This window comes from Scylla paramamosain, chromosome 4 (genome assembly GCF_035594125.1).
Source record: "Scylla paramamosain isolate STU-SP2022 chromosome 4, ASM3559412v1, whole genome shotgun sequence".
Lineage (NCBI taxonomy): Eukaryota > Metazoa > Arthropoda > Malacostraca > Decapoda > Portunidae > Scylla > Scylla paramamosain.
Window position 1 is genome coordinate 27822027 of NC_087154.1, and position 14835 is coordinate 27836861.

Genomic DNA, 14835 nt, shown 5'->3' on the forward strand with positions numbered 1-14835 from the left:
ATATATATATATATATATATATATATATATATATATATATATATATATATATATATATATATATATATGTGTGTGTGTGTGTGTGTAAATCCCTATTTAAGTGATACATAGGTTCATTAAGACACCGCATAATTAGAAATCGCGTTATTAGAAAGAAATTATACCCTAAGAATTAATGAATGTGGTTGGGGTACAAGGATTTGACCATGAAACACTACTTAATACATCACAAAAATTCCTTATTTATTAGTAAATATACTACATAATGTTGAATTGTCATAACCTTAATTATAATAACTCCATAATTACTCGTGTCCTCCAGCAACACGCACACACACATGCGCAGTGCACCTCACTAATCTTTTTCCACCTCTACTGCTGTCCCCCCTCTCCTCCATGCACACACATCATTAATCCTCTTCTTTCACCTCCTCAGAGCCATCCACTTCCTCAGGGTCATCAACTTCTGAGTCATTAAAGTTGCTTCCTTTCAAATTTCCACTTTTTTCCACTTTCTCTCTTGACAAATCATGTCCTTCCACACTTTCCACTTCTGATTCACCCACTTTTCTTGTTGCTTTACAGTTTTAAAATAACTAAACAACGTGGGCTGAATCTGCTGCTTTACCAGATCTCTTATTATTTCAGAGTAACAGAAGATCATGCCCATAACAAACTGATCAAGATTGGGGTCGTTTTCTTCCAACTCTGTCAGACCATCTTTTATTTTGGCCAATGCACTGCGCAAGTTATTCTTTGTCAGCACCCGATCTTGTTCAGAATGTTGAGCCTTGCCTTCTGCTGCTGCTGCTGCTAGTTCTTGCTCTTGCTGTTTTTTTGCTTCCACTTCTATTAGGTCTTCATTAGTTCCTGCCTATGTGAATGCAGTAACTGCTCAATGTTGTTATTTTCCACTTCTTACAAACCCAAGTCCTTTGCATAGCCCATGGTCTGTTTGTTAGCCTTTAGGATAACATCATCCACCATGAAGCCATTGAATAAGTGGATGAACTGTGGGCACAGTTTTTTCCACACGCCATTGAAGCATTTGGTGGGCACTTTCCCCCATGATTTCTTTACAAATGAAATGGCATCTTTGATTGTGAAAGTTTTCCAATATTCACGCAAAGAAATGTTTTTCTCATTGGTGACCTTCACTGTTGTAGCCATTACTGAGTGATAGGACTTGAAGGTCTGTATGAGGCCTTGGTCACAAGGCTGCAGCAGACTAGTGGTGTTTGGTGGGAGAAAGGCCAGTTTGATATTGCTGCTTAGGTTCTGGAGGAATGGTAGGTGGCTGGGTGCATTGTCCATAAGTAGCAAAATCTTGAAAGGGAGGTCTTCCTTGTTGCAGTATGCCTTCAATTCTGTATGCAACTTATTCTTGAAATAATCACTGAATAACGACCTGGTCATGCACTCCTTGTTGGCATACCAGTGGACAGGAAAGAAGGCTCAGTCACACCCCTGCAACAAGAAATTAATGAAAAAGCATTAGGACAAGGGGGGCAGTGGGCCATTTTCACTTTCACTGCGTAAGAGAAAACGGCTTGTATGGATAACTTGGGTAAAGCTTGTTGCTGCAACACTGACCTACAGACAAACTTTACATACGCTTTCTTATCACTGCTATTTTGTTGAACTTTAATTACTTTAATAAATCTAAGTAATGGACCCTGACGAAATACATAAACATCAACTTCCCTATCAAAAATCATAAACACAATAAATACACTAAACATATAATAAATTTGACCAATCTTACCTTAAGGGCTCTATGGTTTTCTGAAAGGTAGATCATGGCAGGTTTTAATTTGCAGTTTCCCTCAGCACTGGATCCAAGCAGCAGTGTCAGTCAATCCTTCGATGCCTTAAATCCAGGCACTGTTCTCTCCTCCTCCATGATGTACCTTTGGTTTAGCATCTTTTTCCAGTAAGACCTGTTTTGTCAAGATTAAAAACTAGCTTAGATGAATATTCTCCTTCCTCCAGGATTTTTTCAGGATCTCTGGGTATGTTTTTGCTGCCTTGGTGTCTGCAGATGCTGATTCTCCTGTCATCTTGATGTTGTGGAATCCTTGGTGTTTCTTGAACTTGTGAAATGACCCACAACTTGCTTGAAAGTTTTTAGTTTCCTACTCAGTCCCAATATTGTGCATCAGACTCTTGACCTTCTCTTGAATGATGGGAATGATGATGGTGCTGGTCCCAGGTGAAGATAAAAGGTGTTTGGGTGCCATAATAGCTCGTAGTTATACAGCAGCGTGTGAGATAGCCACTAAGAGGCAGGTGTAAACACTGAACTAGTGGTGGGAGCGGTTACAATACTGGGATGCATGCATGCACGCAGCCAAGTGGCCCACCATCTGATCTGGCGTGCTTTTTGAAAATGCCGTTGGCACAAAAGATGTTAAAGTGAAATTAAAAATGCAGTTGAAAATAAATCTAAGTGGCGTTAAAGTAAAAATGCAATAATAGAAAGTGCGTAAGTGTGGATTTACATATATATATATATATATATATATATATATATATATATATATATATATATATATATATATATATATATATATATATACATATATATATATATATATATATATATATATATATATATATATATATATATATATATATATATATATATACCTCAGGTTACATCCGTAAACCTGTTCAATGACCCAGGGCACAACCAGATTTGGGCCCAAGTCAGATGTTCATTTCCCCTTGAAATCAATGGTAAATTAATTAATCCATTCTAGAGGATAAAACAAAAAGAATTTCCTCTAGTATTATTTAGATTGCAACCTAATGGATATACAGTGGTACTAATATGAGGTATCTGGAACATTTTTTTTTTTTTTTTTGTTTTCGTCTAGCTTTTCCCTAGTCTGTCAGGGCTGAGACGGTGCCTCCTGATGAAGGACTTTTGGATTTGGCATTTGGGAACCGTCATAAAGTAATGTCAAAGTTATGATACATTCAATCTCTCTCTCTCTCTCTCTCTCTCTCTCTCTCTCTCTCTCTCTCTCTCTCTCTCTCTCTCTCTCTCTCTCTCTATATATATATATATATATATATAGAGAGAGAGAGAGAGAGAGAGAGAGAGAGAGAGAGAGAGAGAGAGAGAGAGAGAGAGAGAGAGAGAGAGAGAGAGAGAGAGAGAGAGAGAGAGAGAGAGAGAGAGAGAGAGAGAGAGAGAGAGAGAGAGAGAGAGAGAGAGAAACAGGTGCTTAGATGGAGGAGATAAGGAGGGGGTATGAGAAATGTAGAAACAAGGAGGGAGCAGGGATGGGGAGGCAGGCATGGAGTGCAACTGACAACATGCAATTGACAAAGGAGGTGTGGCTTAACTGACACGTCACAACTTCTGGCCTATGGTATTTACTATTAAAATCCTTTGAGTTGACATGTGGCTTTTGCTAAAAATAGGGGTAGAAAGGCAGCTTCATCAAGTAGGAAGTCATCTTTACATATATGTAAAAAATGTAAAAGTAGTCAAGCCTGACCCGTTCATTCCCTGTACAATACAACTTAACACAGGCTTTGTCCAGCTGGACCAACCTGTATTAGAAGCACACCACTTTCAGCCTGCATCATCCCTGGCCACTTTGCCACTTTTGTGCCAGCAACCAAAGGCAAGAAGAACGCACAGTACAGGTATTATGTGTGCCAACATGACACAACAGGATCATAGGTGAAAACACACCAGGTATCAATGTCTACAATGTGGTGTGGGTCTGTGTGTGGAACCATGTTTTATGGATTAACACACACTGGTATACTTGTAAATGAATGAAAAGAAAACTCTGAGTAAGTTAGTGTAAGTGTATTTTCTATTACCTATTATAAGTGCATAACATTATTATTAGAAAATATTTTCAAGCATACATATTTTAGAAAAATATATGCCTTAGAATTATTTTTACGTAAACATGTATGTACAAAACAACCCACAATTACATTCTCTTCTGTGATGTAGTGTATACTAGCTATTTTCATATGCTGATACCTGAAATAAGTCCAGAATGCTGGTTTGGGCACCTTGCAAATGTGGTTTGGGCACCTTGCAAAAAAAAAAAAAAAAAAAAAAAAAAAAAAAAAAAAAAAATGGCAGGCATTGGGGGTGAGGTGTGTTCAGGCCAAAAGTGGCTGACACTCAAAGAGGGTTGAATCACTGGCAGAATACAGTTAAGCCATCTACAACTAAGCAAACTTGAGTTCTCTCAACTTAAACTAAGTGCACTCAAGTATCAGGAATATTTTTTGTCTTACATCTGTCTGTCCAAAAACCTTTAACTCATTTTCTTGAATCAGAAAATGGCACTTGTGTATTAACCTCCTCACACTACCTTATATCTTTAATGACAAAAATAGTGTATAAAATATAATTAATAAATCATTGAAGAGTGTATAAGTATTCATGATAAAATTTGCACAGAGTATGGGCACACCTTGTTTTACAAATGTTTGATTTAAAAATATTCAATTTTCCACATTTTTTATCATGAATAAAATGCTATCCTGTCCTGATTTATGAGTGCAGAATTTATATTTTCGGAGAAAAATCTCCCAAGTCTTACCTAAAATCTTAGAAAATAAAAAAAAAATATGAAAAATCAAGATAAAAAAAGAAAAAGAAAACTTATCTTATTTAAAAAGTCTGTTTAAGAGACTCTCAAAGAGCATGACTCATAAATGAAACATAAATCACTTGTAAATATCAGTCAAGTAAGCATACCTATTTTTGAAGAATTCTTTAGAGCTGAGTTCATGTTCCTGTCTCTCTAGATCATCAAAACACTTCACCATCTCAACTGCAAGCTTAAACATTTCTTCTGATACACCTGGATCATCAGGATCAATTGTGGGAAGATGAGGCAACACATCCTGAAACACATATTGGTGTGCAATTAAATTAAAGCTAAAAAAAATATAAATAAATATAATAAAGTAAAATTAGATAAACTCTGCTCACTATCAAGTCAATGAGAATACAAAGGGAAAGTCCAAGGATAAGTCAATAACCTAAGAAGTTATTATACAGAGAAAAATTAAGACTAGGATGAGTTAGCAGCTACCTTAACCCTTTCCTTCCGGCAATCGTATACATACGATTGCAAAAATGCGTCCGTAGCGACGGCAATCATACCGGTAATCAAGAATTTTCGCGCCTCAATTTTGAGGTCCAAGCGCGGTTTCTCGAGTCAGATGGTGTGAGTGGAAGTGTCTGGCATGTTTCCACATGTAGTGTTGTCACTAGCTCTGAAAATTTAGCGGTAACTAAGCTATTTTCCCTTTCTCCGGGCGACACTTGGCAACCCCAGCGACCCGCCGGGTGGAAAGCACTCGCCGGGTGGAAAGCACCATGATAAGTGTGAAGAGACATCCTGATAAGAGCCAAGGATCTCAGATCATAACTCACCATGGAGCAGGACACAACATATGTATTTAGCAGTGCTTCCGAGTTTGAAGACAGTGACAGTGAATATTTAGAAGAGGAAGCTGAAGAAAGCGAAGACATTAGTGAGGACTCGGAAAATGATTTACAGGATCCACCTGTTTTATCAGAACAGAGATGATACCTATCATTCTTTCATGTTAATTTTTTCATTATCTTTGATTTTATAATAAAATGGTAGAAGGTAACTTGTCAGAGAGAGAGAGAGAGAGAGAGAGAGAGAGAGAGAGGAGAGAGAGAGAGAGAGAGAGAGAGAGAGAGAGAGAGAGAGAGAGAGAGAGAGAGAGAGAGAGAGAGAGAGAGAGATAATGTTATTTGCCTGAAACTTGATATGAAAAGGGATGAAATCTCTCTCTCTCTCTCTCTCATTGGAAGTGTACAATTTCCCCTCCAAGATGAGAGAGAGAGAGAGAGAGAGAGAGAGAGAGAGAGAGAGAGAGAGAGAGAGAGAGAGAGAGAGAGAGAGAGAGAGAGAGAGAGAGAGAGAGAGAGAGAGAGAGAGTGTGTGTGTGTGTGTGTGTGTGTGTGCGTGCGTGCGTGCGTGCGTGCGTGCGTGCGTGCGTGCGTGCGTGGTGTGTGTGTGTGCACGCGCGGCGTCATCGCTCCGGGCTGTTTCTGGATGACGGATCACACAGCGGGAGGAGGAGGAATCCTTTATAAGGCATAAACTCAACTTTGAGAGGTCACATCGAGCTACAAAGTATATCATTGTATTCAGAATAACAAAGAGAAAATAATTATTAGTATTCGAACAATTTTCTGACAATTTCTAGGTTTACCATTTTTAGCCGTCATACAAAACGGGAAAATAATTTAAGCGCCGGAAGGAAAGGGCTAAAGAAATACAAACATGGTTAAATAAGAGAAATCTCATTTTGCATAACTATTACCTCCTTTCAATACTTCCTTTCAATAATCTTCACCTTAGCTCTATTTTTTCTACATACCACCATTGCTATCTCTTACCTATAAAGCTAAATTCTTTCTTGTATCCTCTTTTTGCATGCTCTAGTCCTCATATTCTCCTCTCACCCCTATCTCTAAAACACTGTCCTCCCATTTCAATGCAGGTCATCCTCTTCCACCCATTACATCTATCATATTCATAAATACTCAAATACTCATCCCCTGCATCCATCACATCTTCCATATTCATACAACTTAATCATCTCACTTTCTGGCATCCTTTCTATGAGCCAAAAGCCCCTCAGAGCGGTATGCTTGATCCACTAAACCACTAAACATGTAATTCTTTCACCTTTACTTGGAATAAATAATTTCACCTCAACTTTCCACACCACATACACAGATCTTCAGAGGCAAAATTACAATGGTAATTTACTGTTTTATGTTCTCAACAGAATATTAATCAGTAATGCAAGTTTCCTTAATCCCTGGGAAGTGAATATGTAATGAACCATGAAGATAAGTCTTGATCTTCAATTCTTAACTTAAAATACAATGTACAATACTTACATGCTTTTTCTGGCACACATTAAAAAGTGAGTCCAAATAGTATGTCTGCACAGCATACACAGTTTCATCTCCTGCAGACACAACAGGTGCAGGAAGAAGGGTGCCCAGAACTGGAGTGGCAAAATACTGAGCAAACTTGGAGGTGTTGATTGTGGCTGACATCAGTATGATCTGCAAAAAGATTTTTTTATTTATTTATCAATTTTATTTATTCAATTTTATTTATTCATTTATATATATATATTTTTTTTGTGAGTGCATGCGTGTGTGCGTGCATGTGTGTGTGTATGTGTGGTGTGTGTGTGTGTGTGTGTGTGTGTGTGTGTGTGTGTGTGTGTGTGTGTGTGTGTGTGTGTGTGTGTGTGTGTGTGTGTGTATTTACCTAGTTGTGCTTTATGGGAAAAGAGCTATGCTCATGCTGTCCCATTTCCATATCTTTTAATATCCAACTTAGCCTTGAATCCATGTATACTTTCTGCATTTACTATCTTCTCATCCAGACTGTTCCATACATCAATACTTCAATACTTCTATATGGGAAACTATACTTTTTGACGTCTCTTCTACAAGCACTCCTCTTCAGCCTCTTCCCATGTCCCCTAGTGTCCCATGTATCCCAGACCATTAAGTCGCTCCGGTCCACCTCCTCTACTCCCTCATATGCTTTATATATCACAATCAAGTCTCTCCTTTCTCTCCTCTTTTCCAATGTTGGTAGATGTAGCCTTTCCAGTCTCTCTTCATATGACAAGTCCCTGATACTTGGTACCATCTTCGTAGCTGCTCTCTGAACTCTCTCCAACTTCCTCATATCCTTTTTCTTGTATGGCGACCACACTACTGCTGCATATTCTAGTCTTATCAGTGACACGATCATCTTCCTGACCATCTCTTCATCCATATATGCAAAGGCCTGCCTTATTCTTCTCAACAAGTTATAGGTTTCTCCTGTAATTTTGCTAATGTGTCTCTCCGGGGGCAGGTTCCCAGTCACTGTAACACCGAGATCCTTTTCCTCTTCTGCTCCACTCAACCTTACACATTCAACACATAATTTCCTTTTACTCTTCTTGTACTTTTTCCATATTCTATTACCTTACACTTCTTTAAATCAGATTCCATTTCCCATATATAACTCCACTCTGATATCTTGTTCAGGTCTTCTTGTAACGTTCCACAGTCCTCTGCACTCTCAACTTTCTTCAGCAACTTTGCATCATCCACAAAAAGGCTCATGTAGCTGTTCACACTCTGTCATATCATTTATATAGACTGCAAACATGATTGGTGCAAGTACTGAGCCTTGGGGTACTCCACTTATGACTTCCCTCCATGGTGATTTTTTATCTTTTACCACTGTTCTCATTTCCCTGTTTGTCAAGAAATTTTCCATCCATCTCAGCAGGCCCTCCCTTAGCCCACCATTATGCTTCAACTTCCACAACAATTTCCTGTGTGGCACTTTATCAAAGCTTCAGGTCTAAATAAACACAATCAGCCCATCCATCTCTTTCTTGTATTATATCCACCACTCTAGAATAAAAACTCAGTAAGTTTGTAACACATGATCTCCCTCTCCTAAATCCAAATTGTTGCTTTATTATCACTTCATTTCCTTCTAGGTACTGCATCCATTTATCCTTCACCAATCCTTACACATTTTAACACCACACTTGTTAGAGACACAGGCCTATAGTTTAAGGGCTCCTCTTTACTACCACCTTTGTATATTGGCAGTATGTTGGCTCTCTTCCATTCAATTGGGACTCTGCTTTCAATAATATTATGTATTACCCATGTCAACTGCTGATTGCACTCTTTTAGTATCCATCCTGACACTCCATCAGGTCCTGGGGCCTTCCTAATGTCTAGTCCCTCCATCTGTTTCTGGACATCCTCTTCAATCACTTGGATTTCCCCCAGACCCATTTCTTCACTCATCTCACTCTGCCACACAAATGTTTTCTCTTTTGTGAATACTGATTGAAAACTCCTGTTCACTATCTCTGCCAATTCAGCTGGATCCTCACACATTTGACCATTCACCTTCAATCTGCTTATTCCTTCTCTATTTTTCATTTTGCTGTTCACATATCTGAAGAATAGTTTTGGTTCCTCTTTGCATTTGTCCATAACATCTTCCTCACAATTTTCTCTTTTTTCTCTAAAAACCCTTACATATTCATTTCTTGTAGTTGTGTAGTTTTGCCATAGCTCCTGCGTATTTTTCCTCCGCCATCTATTCCATGCCGTTTCCCTCTCCTCCCTAGCTATTTCACATCTTCTAGTATACCAGTCATTGTTATATCTTCTCTTTGTCTCTACTTTTGGTACATATCTTTTCACTCCCTCTTCATAAAATACTGATGAAAGCTTCCCACTTCTTTTGCACATTACTTGCTGTGATAAATGTACTCCAGTCCGCTTCACCAAAGTATCTCCTCATTTGTTCAAAATTTGACTTACCATAATTAAATCTTTCACTTTTATAATCTTCACATCTACTTTCCTCTCTTTTTTATTTAATACAAAACCTTATCATGACATGGTTGCTTTTTCCTGATGGACAATTATAGTTCATGTCTTCTATAATATCTGTTTCTTTTGATAATACCAAATCAAGTCTTGATGGCTCCTCTCCTCTATTGTATCTAGTGTTTTCCTCAACCCACTGTGTCATAATATTGTTCATTGCCAGTTTCAGAACCTTATCCCCCCATGAGTCTTCTCCTCCTCTTGTGTTCCACTCCTCCCAATTTATCTATTTACAATTAAAATCTACCATTATAACAATTTTGTTGTTTTCTTTAATTTTCTTTACAAGCCATTCTTTTGTCTCACTCAGCAACTGTTCATGCTCTTGTCTATTCCTGGTCTTTGTCTTTGGTGGGACATACACCACTGTGACATATCATAATCCTCTTCTTCCATTTATTAGTTGCAAGTTTAGGCCTTCCACCAAGCCTTCTGCCTTTTCCACACTCTCCACCCTGATACCCTTATTAACAAGCATCATCATTCCACCTCCTCCTTTTCCACATCTGTTTCTTATCCACATATTGTACTTTCCCCCTCCTAAATTTGGTGTTTCTGAATCTCTTAGTTTAGTTTGTATCATTGCCATGATGTCTGGTTCATTTGCTTTTATAAATCCATTCACTTCATCCATCACTGAGACTAAACCATCCACATTGGTGTATGCCACTGTCCATGTCCCTCACTCTCTTACAGCTGTGCCTCTGCACCCTTTACCTACTCTTTGCATGTACCACTTCCTCAACCTTAGGTCCATTACTCTCCATAAAAAAAAGTTCCTTTTCCTCTTGTGTTCTCTATTCGTTCCTTTCTTTTGCTTCACTTCTCAATTCATTAAGTTTCTTCCTTTCCTCCTCATTCATTTCTCTTCTAATCTAGACTTTTTTAAACTCGTTACTTTTGGCTAGCTTCCACGCATTTGCCAATGTTTCTTCAGCTGCTGTTTGGGATTTAAGTTTGACTTTCAATGGTCTACTTTTTCCTTGATCGTATTTACCAATCCTGTACACCTCTTCTGTTTCATCTTCCAGCTTTGTATCCCCTTCGTTTATCACACTCAGTACTAATCGAGCTGTTTTTCTTTGTTCTGCTTATCTTTTATACCAATTTTTTATCTCACTTTCTTCCAGTCCAAAGATCATTATGCTCTTCTTTTTATCTACAGTGTCTCTTACCAGGTTTTCCTTTGCCTTTATTACCTTTATAACCTCTTTAGTCAAGCCTTCTTTACTCCTCTGGTCCTTCACTACTTCTGTATAACTCACTTTTTCTCCAACTCCTCACATTTATTTACAGATCTTTCTGCCATTTCCTTAACTTGTTCTTGGCTTATCCCTGTTTTTGTCTTGGACTTCAATCTTTTTCATCCTTTCCTCCAGCATATTCATTTGTATTTCTCTAGTCTTCATCGTTTTATCCATCATTCCCATTTTCATTTCCAGCATTCTAATTTGGTTTTCCTTATCATGTATCTCTTTCTGCAGCAGTTTCTCTTCATTTTCTAATTCCTTTCTTAGTGACATGTTTTCTTGTTCCAACCTCCCATTTCTTATTTCTAGGTCTCTTACCTTCTCCCATATCTCTTCAACCTTCACCTACAGCATGGTTAATTTCCTTGCATTCAGTTTCTCCTGCAACTGGCCATCATCCTCTGCAAAACCACTAAAATCCAGGACTCCTCTTCCTGTGGGTGTCCTACTGGCCGCCATGATCAGCTATCCGACGTAAACAAATCTTTCGGCTCTTGTTACAGACGCCAAAAGTATAGCTTCCCACCTCTTTTGAATTATTTCCTTTCCTTTCAAATTTCTTATAAAATATAACTTGAGACAGCAATGAGTCATAAAACTTTTAACCACCACAACAACTAGGTAGTATCCCTGTCATCCAGGAACTCTCGTTGTATGTCTGTTCGTTAAAGGCGGTATCACACTAGCACTTTTTCCATCAACTTTTTCCGTCATTTTTCTGAAAATCATCGATATCTTGGCTGTGGCTTGTCACACACAAACAGTGTTTCGTCTGAAACTTTCCAGCGGCACAGACCAAGGAGTGTAAAGAAACATAGAGTCCACGCTGTGGCAAAGATACGCTGCTCTGAAACTAATACTGTGTATTGTGAGACACAGTATTGGAGGGCACAGGTGACTGTGTTGTAAGCCGCTCTTTTCAGGCCTTTCTTCATATAAGATTCATCCTTGTGGTACCAGAGGCACTTATGGCTCCTTATGCTTTCCACAAGAAACTCCTCTGAAAGTCGTGTCCAGCTTGTATGTGGTTTTCCTTCCATGATGAAGCGTAGAGGTGGTAATAACGCTCTATGAGACAGGTTGAAGCCACGCGGAAAGTCTCAGTTTTGGTCTTGGAAATGTAAACAAAGGGGAAAATTTGCAGGCGGAAATGATCCTGATCATCTGACAAATTCATGCAATAAGTTAATGCGGAACGATGAAAAATCGACGGAAATCGCATTAATCGACAGAAAAAGTGCTAGTGTGACACCACCTTTAGATGGTCCAAGAGTGTGTGTGTGTGTGTGTGTGTGTGTGTGTGTGTGTGTGTGTGTGTGTGTGTGTGTGTGTGTGTGTGTGTGTTGTGTGAAAATATCATCCATCCTGGGTTATATGAGAATGTTTCAGTCTCATAAATTTCTCAGAGCTAGGAGTCATCTTTAATGATCAAGATAAAATGCAGGTATCAAAATTTACTACAATACCACTTCTGCATGTAACATCTGCTGCTTTAAGGGCCCCACAGATGTTACAATCGCCAGATCCAGCAGCTGGAATCGAAAGCAAATCTCACTGTGTATGGAGTGATTGTATGAGAAAAAGTGGGCGAAGTCAGTAGCCTGATCAAAACCTGCCACCACCAGATTCCTGGCTTCTGTTTCAGTTCAAGCGGTCAGAAGTCTGGGCATCTATGGCATTGTCATACAATTTACTTCAGTTCTGAAGCAACATTCATAGCATGAAGATGACAGTAACATCTGCTGATAAAGAGCTCTGGGCTGATTTCATTGAACTTTTTAAAGAACAGCCTTGCCTATGAAAGGTGAAAAGTAAAGAAAATAGTGACAAAGTAAAAAGCAATGCAGCATATGACATCTTATTAGAGGCATTACAAGAAAAGGGTGCAACAGCCACTTGAGACTGTATTGATAAGAAAAATCAATCAATTAATCAATAAAAAAAAAAAATAAATAAATAAATAACCCCAGGAGTTTCTTGGGAAAAAAAAATGCAGTCCATGGCCAGGAACTTGAGTTGATGATGTCTACTTGGCAAGTCTACGTACTATGACTTGGTGCCACTCTTTAACCTGCGTTTTCCTTCATCACTTCAATTTCTCTAGTTCTGCAGCGATATATACCACAGAGATGGCTCCAAGAGCACATGCTATATCCTCATTGCTGAGCAGAGAGGCCATGCCCTCACTCTGTCACATCTCAGAACTGAAGTAAAACTGAACATTCAAGGGCAATGCTGAGACTGGAGTTATAACAAAATCAGAACAGAACCTGATCTATAGAGCCCTTCATACTGATTCTCAGCCCTCCTGTTCTCCTTTCTTTATCTTTCTTTATTTACACTGAACACATTTTTTTAGTAGACTCCTCTTAAACTGAACAAGATTAGTGTAAGTTAAATTTCACATATTTGAATGAGAATTCTATGAAAAAGTAATATAGAGATTTTAGCAACATTAAATATTTTTTTCTTCTTTTCAAGCACCATATCACAAAAATGTTATTATTACTGTAGATGTACTGAGGAAGGCCCCTCATCGAAATTTAAGTTTTGCTTCTATTATATATATATATATATATATATATATATATATATATATATATATATATATATATATATATATATATATATATATATATATATATATATATATAATAAAAAACAAATAAATGAGAGAGAGAGAGAGAGAGAGAGAGAGAGAGAGAGAGAGAGAGAGAGAGAGAGAGAGAGAGAGAGAGAGAGAGAGAGAGAGAGAGAGAGAGAGAGAGAGAGAGCATGTAAACATCAAAGGAATAAATAAAAACTTATTAAATTACCTTAACAGATGGAGAAACTGTGTGCATGAGCTTCTTGATGATCAGCAGGGCAAAATCAGTATGCTGGTCTCTTTCATGTACCTCATCAAGTATGATGTGTGTATAAACATCAAGTTTACGCTGTTGGATAAGTTTCTGCACCAAAGTTTCAGTAGTCACATACAGAAGACGGGTGTCTGCATCCTTACAAGTATCCAATCCAACCTATATGAAAGAGATACAATATAAAGGAGGATGACTAAAAAGACGAGGATAATGTAAGTGAAATTCCCAGGATAAGTAATCAGCAATGGAAAAGAATTAGTGGGTTCATGCTTGATAAAGTTAGATTTCAGAAAGATATAGGAAGGTATCAGTTCTCATAGAGTAGTAGATACTCAATAATCATGTTGTTGGTGCCAAGTCAACAGGAAGCTTTAAAAAAATAGACAATTTACGGATGGGAGTGATAGGTGGAAACAAGTTGGTATGCTTCATACACAGACTGCCATGTGCAGGCCTGACAGCTTCTTGTAGCTTCCCTTATTTTCTTACACTGTTATGTAATACAACACGAAGAATACAATTGTATTTTTCTATACATTATAAAATATTGTTATTACAGGGAAAATGCAGAAACTAACAAGCTTATGACATAAATAATGATGGTAAAATGCCCTATGTGTTAATATACTAAAAACTCCAACCCACATTCATGTACTCCTGGTGTTTGACAGTAAGTTACTACACAGTTAAAAATAATTTATGGACCACTTTCTTCACTAAACTGTTGTAATAGTATTTGGTGAGAATAAGCACTGCCATTAAATAAGGTTTCCTGAATCTCAAAAGTATAGGTGCACAATTTAGGTGAAACACTTTAGACCAATGTACAAAATTTCATGAAGTTCTGATGTAGCATGTCAATGGGTCTAACAATACAGTGGGATACTACTCAGCACATGTATATGACTTAGGACCTACCCCACCAAAAAAATACTGAATAAAAAAATATGTTGATTACAACAGCTCACTTGGCATTGTTTATACGCATTTTACTGCATTTTTTTTTTTTTTATTCTTTGCATTTTTCATTAATAAAAATGAAAAACAGAAAATTGGTCAAAGTTTTGCAAGTTACAAAATGCAATATCTCTTCAATGGATTGAGATAGAGTAATGATTGGTATCAAAGTGTTCAGTAATTTATGCCCTTTACAACCATTTAGTTCAATTACATTATGAAATTACAATTAAATTATATAATTAAAAATAAATAGGTGACTTTTTCTTTTGATGCGATTTTGTCATGGATATCA

The 14835-nt window shown here is 37.7% G+C and overlaps 1 protein-coding gene across 6 annotated transcripts in view; it reads right to left on the minus strand.

Annotated features, from left to right (window-relative positions):
• Positions 1-14835, minus strand: part of LOC135099938 (ATP-dependent RNA helicase TDRD9-like) — a 94193-nt gene that overhangs the window by 59288 nt on the left and 20070 nt on the right. For all 6 annotated transcript variants that reach the window (XR_010268456.1, XR_010268457.1, XM_064002664.1 and 3 more), the window contains 3 exons: positions 13539-13742; positions 6938-7108; positions 4742-4890 (listed from right to left, as the gene is read on the minus strand). Coding sequence is in view for 4 of the 6 variants with exons in the window: in XM_064002664.1 (XP_063858734.1) it covers positions 4742-4890; positions 6938-7108; positions 13539-13742 (524 nt within the window). In the remaining 2 variants the exon portion in view is untranslated. The remainder of the gene's footprint in view (positions 1-4741; positions 4891-6937; positions 7109-13538; positions 13743-14835) is intronic.